This window comes from Ipomoea nil, unplaced genomic scaffold, assembly GCF_001879475.1.
Source record: "Ipomoea nil cultivar Tokyo-kokei standard unplaced genomic scaffold, Asagao_1.1 scaffold3069, whole genome shotgun sequence".
NCBI lineage: Eukaryota > Viridiplantae > Streptophyta > Magnoliopsida > Solanales > Convolvulaceae > Ipomoea > Ipomoea nil.
This window is the reverse complement of record NW_017619497.1, coordinates 4667118-4673946: the sequence shown is the minus strand read 5'-3', so window position 1 is coordinate 4673946 and position 6829 is coordinate 4667118. Positions and strand designations below refer to the sequence as shown.

The window sequence follows — 6829 nt, the reverse complement described above, 5'->3', positions numbered from 1 at the left end:
AAGAAGATACAAAAGTAACAACAAAAGATGAAATGCATATATACATACAAAAGAAGATTAAAGCATATATAAAGAAATAGTATTGATTATAAAAATTATATATAAAAAGTTTACCTTTTTAAAACCTCTGAGACAATTCCAGCATCGTAAGACTGATATATACCTGCGGGGGAGGCAGCGTAGCAGCGACAAGAGCAACAACCTATCAGAGGGGAAGTAAATACATACAAAAGTAATGATAGTAGAAAAAGAAGGAAAGGGGTCCGGGGGTTTCTCCAGTGGCTTCATCTATATATCTATCCACAGATTCTACGTACTGCAGGAAAATGCAGTGAGATTCATTGGTTAATGAAGTATATTTGTAAAAGCAAATTTGTTGTATTAATTGAAAAGGTGAATTGGATGAATAGAAAGATGGATGAGTTGATCTGATCTGCAGGCATTAATACAGGAGAGATAGATTAAATTAAAGCATTTAAAGAGATGCTAATTAAGGATGAAGAAGAAATGGGAAATTGAAGTGTATTGATCTATCTCACGATCTCTCTCTCTTAGATGGTGAGTAGTAGTATTATAACGACGATTTTATACACGAAGAAGTTTATGTTGAATAATAATGCTAGTAGAAATGTTGAGTTGAGGAGAGCTTGCTTTGTTTGTTTGTTTCTTTCTTTCTGCAATTCTGGGAATGGATGATCTGATCAGATATCGAAATCGAGGGACATGGAGGAGGAGGAGGACTTGTTGGGCTTATCAGAAGCTGCTAATTCCAATAATTCTTGGGTGGTGTCGTAGCCGCAGGGCCTTAATTGAAGGGAAGTTGGGATTGTTGTCGGAGAAGCGGCGGAGTTGGAGGCGGTGGCGGTGGCGGCGGAGGAGGAGGAAGACAAAATGTCGCAGTCATCCGAGTCGGAAATGGGACAGTCCATGTTCACGCCAAATAGCCTCAGTCGCTTTGCAGCAGCTTTGCCTTGGACCACCGGCACCGACTCGAACACCATTGCTCCTCCGCCTCTTCTTTGCATAATTTCTTGCTGGTGGGCGGCGCTCATTGGTCGCAGATAAATCCCCGACGAACAAGGGTTTCCGTTTACCACCACCGCACTACCGCTGGCGCCTCCCCCGCCGCCGCCGTTAAAAATTACAGAATTGTGATGAGTGCTCCCGAATCCGTAGGTGTAGCCGTATGGGGGCGGCGGCGGCGATAACACAGCCTGATGATGATGATGATGATGATTCCATGGCGGCGCCGCCGCGGAAGGGTAGTGTAGGATGGAGCGCTGGAAGGGCAAGTGGTGCGGGAGCGAGATGGCCGGAATGGGCGCGAGGTGATGGTGACGGTGGTGATGATCGGAGTGGGAATCCGGACGGCGCCTCCAATCAATAAAAAGACGATCTTTAACCGTCTCGCCGGCGCCACGCTGGAACGAAACGATGTCCCCCGCATCCAGCTTCTTCTCCTTCACGAACCGGCTCCACCCTTTAGTCATCACGTAGCTTTGGCTGCTGTTCCAGTAAGAGTACCGGAACCGCCATGGCTTCCCATTCCGGTCCTCGAAGTTCAACAGAAGCCCCTTCTCGTTGTTCGACGAGTCCAACGGGAAATACTTCTCCGCGTGCTGCTTCGGAATCACCAGCCGGTTCAGCTTCCCCACATCGCTCGGCGTAACCACCTTATCAAACATATGCTCCTTCTCCATCAAAACCCCACTACTACTCGCCGCCTCATCTCCCCCGCCACCGCCGCCGCCTTCCCCTCCATTAACCTCCCCGCCGCCGCCGCCGCCCCCCTCCATCATCATCATCATCACGCCCGCCGCCTCTCCCCCTCCGCCTTCTCCCTCCCCGCCGCCATCTAACCAAACCCTTTGCTGCTGTCGGCCATAAGAGAGAGAAGATGAAGCAACAGAAAATGGGCGCATATCTCTTCCAGAAGAACAACCAGAAAACCTTTCCTCCCCGATCAATCCAGCATGCTTAGCTTCTCTGAAAAACACACAGATCTACAAAAATGGGTTAATTCCCAGGCTGGCCGGGGTGCTTTCTAGGGTTAAAGATAAAGAAAGAGAGATAGTGGATGGGCGGGGGGGAATTTTTCTCTCTACTTTTCAATTGCGATCTCTTTTCATGATTTCTTGGGTCCAAGCCTAAGCTATGAAAGAAGAGGGAAAGAGATGAATGAGCCAGCTGAGGATGGAAGCTAAGCTAGTTAAAGCTAAAGTAGCTAAGCTAAGCTAATTATCAAAAAAGCCTTTCCCACAACATAACATCATCTACGTACTACAAACCTTATAAGGTGCGTTTCGCGTATATACACGTACCACTATACTATACAATTGATTATATTAGGTACATTTAATTTAACGTATTTACACCTGTATACAGGTCAGGTCTCAATCTTTTCCGCTTCTCTTCCTTCATCTATGGTTGTTGACCTTTCGCGGGGTACCTCCTTAGAACCTTGTCAAGTTAGGCAATTTTCATTGAATTTATTCTCCTCCAATTCATAGTTGATGAATACGGGATACAAAATACATATATATATATATATATATATATATATATATATATATATATACAATAAACTACAAAATGGGGCCAAATATGATATGATATTGAGCATGAGAGGCATGAGGGAGGGAGTGGTACCTGAGAGGGGGCCCACGAATTATCTGGTGGGGCCAAGTGAATTGTCATGAGCAAAATGGGTGGGTGGGTTGTGGTGGTAGTAGAAGAAGAAGTAGGAAGTATAGTGTAAACTTATATTATATATATATAATTTAATTAATATGGTTAGTAGGAGAGTGGTATTTTTTATTTATTTTTTATATTTTGCGATATGGTCCAAACTAGGCCAGCTGTTTTGTAAAGCACGAGCTTCTATTTCTATTCGTTTTTACGCAACTGGGTTGGGATTTTGTTTGCGGGATTGGCTTGGACTATTATCAACGTACCCCCCCCCCCCCCCCATCCCCCCTAATTAAAATCTCCATCAATTATTATGGTTATTATTGTTACGTACTTCCATTATTTATTCATCCATTTCATGCTTATTAAATTTCAATTTGTGCTTCCCCTCCATTATTATTGTTTAACAATCACAATTTTACTTCTCAATTGTTTTACTCAAAAATGCACTCTAGAAGAGATCCGTCGTAGATCATAAACCACCAATACATAATTCGTACGGAGAGCTGAACTTAAAAATTTGTAATTACCAAACCAACATGGTCAGAGGTTGCTCCGCTTCTCCACATGTGCAGTAGTGTGTGTTTTTTTTGTTCTTTCTTCTTTAAATACATATATAATTAAGCAAAAATAGGAGTAGTGGTATTAAAACTACTGCTAGATGCTATTATTGTTGTTGTTGGAGTTTAAACTTAAGTATGTGAGTCTTATCTTTTTGGTTTGGTTGACAATACAATTCGTACGGACAGTGATTAATTTATTGGTTAAGTGGAAATGTGGAATGTTATTGGCTACAAATTGATTGGAATAGAGGGGATCCACGCCGTGCCCCTCCTGAGACTCGCCTATAATAATAAATTAATAATAATATAAATATAATGACATTATCCTAGCTATTCCTATAACTTCAATTAATTCTCCGGCCTCACCTTATTAATTATGATCATTATTTTATTTAGGTTAACGCGTGGTAGTGTTTTAGCAAGATGTTACTTAATTTAAGTAGTAAACACCACACCCTACTACTTAACCATTAAAGGGAATCAAGTTGTGAGCTAAATTCAAGGCTAATTGCATACACATTAAATGCATAATTATCTCCACCCATATTATGAAAACCCCATTAAACTATAGAAAAATAATGCTTTTGATTCTTCAATTGTTTAAATTCAGTTTTTTAGACTAACTAGGTCATCAAGTTTCATTTGTCTAAGGTTTCATAATGAGGGTATATTGTTGGATATTTACTTGGAGGGTCAAGTCCAACATCCTGCAATCGTAACGTATCGTTGGCTGTTATGCAAGTATAAGGAGATCAGATAAAGTTATACCTTAATTAACTACTTGTTATAATTTTTTTATGTAGTTAAAAGTGTTTAATTGATCCTAACAATTGGTAGCATAGTGGTAAGCGTTTGATCTATTATAACATATATTTGTAATTATATATATATATATATATATATATATATATATATATATATATATATATATATATATATATATATATATATATATATATATTTCCCATAAAACCCTAAATACAAACATAGTTTGATTTTTGAAGCTAATTGAGAGATTGAATTTACAACTCATTTAACACTTAAAAGGTCAAATTTGTAAAAATTGAGAGATACATCATAAGATGAACTATAGATTTATTACTCAAAAATAATTGATAGATTAAATATGAACTCTATAATAAATTCCAACTACTGACTTTGTGCTTGATGACAAAAAAAAAAAAAAATCTATGAGTCGAGTTTGAGTTTCTCCAACCAAAACGTGTAGCGTTTTCATATATATTTAGTACCATTTATGTAAAAGTTACGTGTAATCGATTTGTATTTATCAAATAAATAAAATATTTAACTAATGAAAAATGTGAAAAGTGATATATGATGATCATAGAGATGTGGGACCACGCCCTTTATTGTTTAGTTAGATTGTAATATAATAAAATGAGAATAATGCACGCAGATGAAATGGTAGCTGGAAACGCTAATGAAGGGAGTAGTTTGGACCAACTTTATTGTATAATACGGAGTATATACATATACTCTATTTATTTCTCACACTTCATATATATATATATATATATATATATATATATATATATATATATATATATATATATATATATATATACACACACACACACACACACTTTACCTATCATTGCATATTTATTTTTAAAGGTCAAAAAAGAACACGTCTGTTCATTTATCATTATATTTTCTTTAACATATTGTGCTTGTTATGATTCTTATCTTTGTTAAATTTTCATGCATTTTTAAATTTATGAGGTTTATTCATAAATATTAAGTCAATTAACTTTAAAAATTGTTTTTAAATGGTTAAGTCAACATTTGCTAACCGAACTACATACCATGACATAAGTGTTCAATGGAGTCGGGAAAGGTCAACTCCAGCATCTTGCAGTTTAATGTGGAGTCGAAATGTGACACTGGCTACTACGCAATTATAAGAAAATAGAATTGTGCATCCGTTATTAATTAAGTAGCTATAGTTAACTTTTGGTGTAGTGATAAACATTTTATTATGACAAGAAATAACATACATAGACGAGCACTGGCTAACAATTTGACACACTACACACAATTGTTATACCGTGCACCCTTAAAAATTTCCTGTTTCGTATGTACAGAATTATATAGTAGAATACACAAACTCTTAACATAATACACATAATCTAACATAATACATAATACACATAAACTCTTAACATAATACACATAAACACAAAAATAAAACTGTAACGGTTGGACGACAGACGGAACGGTGTTCGTCGCATCAACTCCTCACCAACTTATAAAAACGACGTCATTTTAGGGCAGGGCATACAATGTATTGTGCGCCTTAGTGCGCGATATAATTTGCCCTGCACACACACACACACACACACACACACACATACATATATATATATATACATATATATATATATATATATATATATATATATATATATATATATATATATATATATATATATATATATATATATATAGCCCTCTCAACTCCCCTTTGTTTTTTGTTTTTTTAAACAAAATAATATAGTTGATGATTTGCCTTATAATACTAAATAAATAGCTAGATTGCTCACACTTTATATGACAAAAATGACACTCTATTTCAGACTCTGTAACAACACTTGATCTCTTGTTAAACTTAACTTTTCGAGCGACGTGTGATTTAAAAAACCCAATAAATACATACACGAGTTAAACGTAATTTTTCGAGCGACATGTGATTTAAAAAACCCAATAAATACATACACGAGTATGTATATCAACACCTTGTATGTTCCAATATGTATTATAAAGAATATAATAATGAAGAGTTGAGAAATTAATTAAAGTGTTATACGTTGGTGTAATAATAATTTTACAAACCAAAAAAAAAAAAAAAAAAAATGAGCGGAGGGGAGAGGATGCGTGTATAGGAAAAAAAATGGGGCGGTTGGTTGAGGCGGACAGTGTAGGTATGATATATAGGTAGAGAGGACCACCTAGGATTATTGGAAGCCAATGAACCCATGCTTCTGCTACATCTGCGGCATGCTGCCCTGCCCTGCCCTGCCGATCAATTCTTATGATAGATAGATGGACCATGTGGGGATTGAAAGCGCCTTAAACCCAATATTATTATCATTATTATTCTTATATATTCATATTATATATACATATGTATCATCATTTTGTATATATATATATATATGCATTCACATCTCTTCTCAACTCCCAGCAATCCATCTAGCTTGTCTGATCTTCCGGCCTTCACACTGGTGATCATGACTAGCTATAATATATATATATATATATATATATATATATATATATATATATATATATATATATATATACACTCAGTGAAAACAGTTTACAATCAGCAAGCTAAGGGTTTTTGCTTCCGACAAAAACTTAAAGAGTTATTGAGGGTTTCTATCAGAAGGACACTTCTAGATTTGTAGCGAAAGGTTTTGATGAAACATTTATGTTAGAAGATTTTTTTTTTTAAAAAAACATTGGTCGATGATGATGGTTAATGTTTTTTTTTTTCAACTATCATTAGGCAGGGTAATCGTCTAAATTTTTTGACAATCTACGTTAGTAGTTGA

At 36.2% G+C, this 6829-nt stretch overlaps 1 protein-coding gene across 1 annotated transcript; it reads right to left on the bottom strand.

The window, feature by feature from the left end:
- Window positions 1-490: 490 nt before the first annotated feature.
- On the bottom strand, window positions 491-2238 carry LOC109165832 (B3 domain-containing protein Os03g0120900-like). Its single transcript, XM_019314784.1, has one exon. The coding sequence runs from the start codon at window positions 1920-1922 to the stop codon at window positions 702-704; it is 1221 nt and encodes a 406-aa protein (XP_019170329.1). The 5' UTR covers window positions 1923-2238; the 3' UTR covers window positions 491-701.
- Between the last annotated feature and the right edge of the window lie 4591 nt (window positions 2239-6829).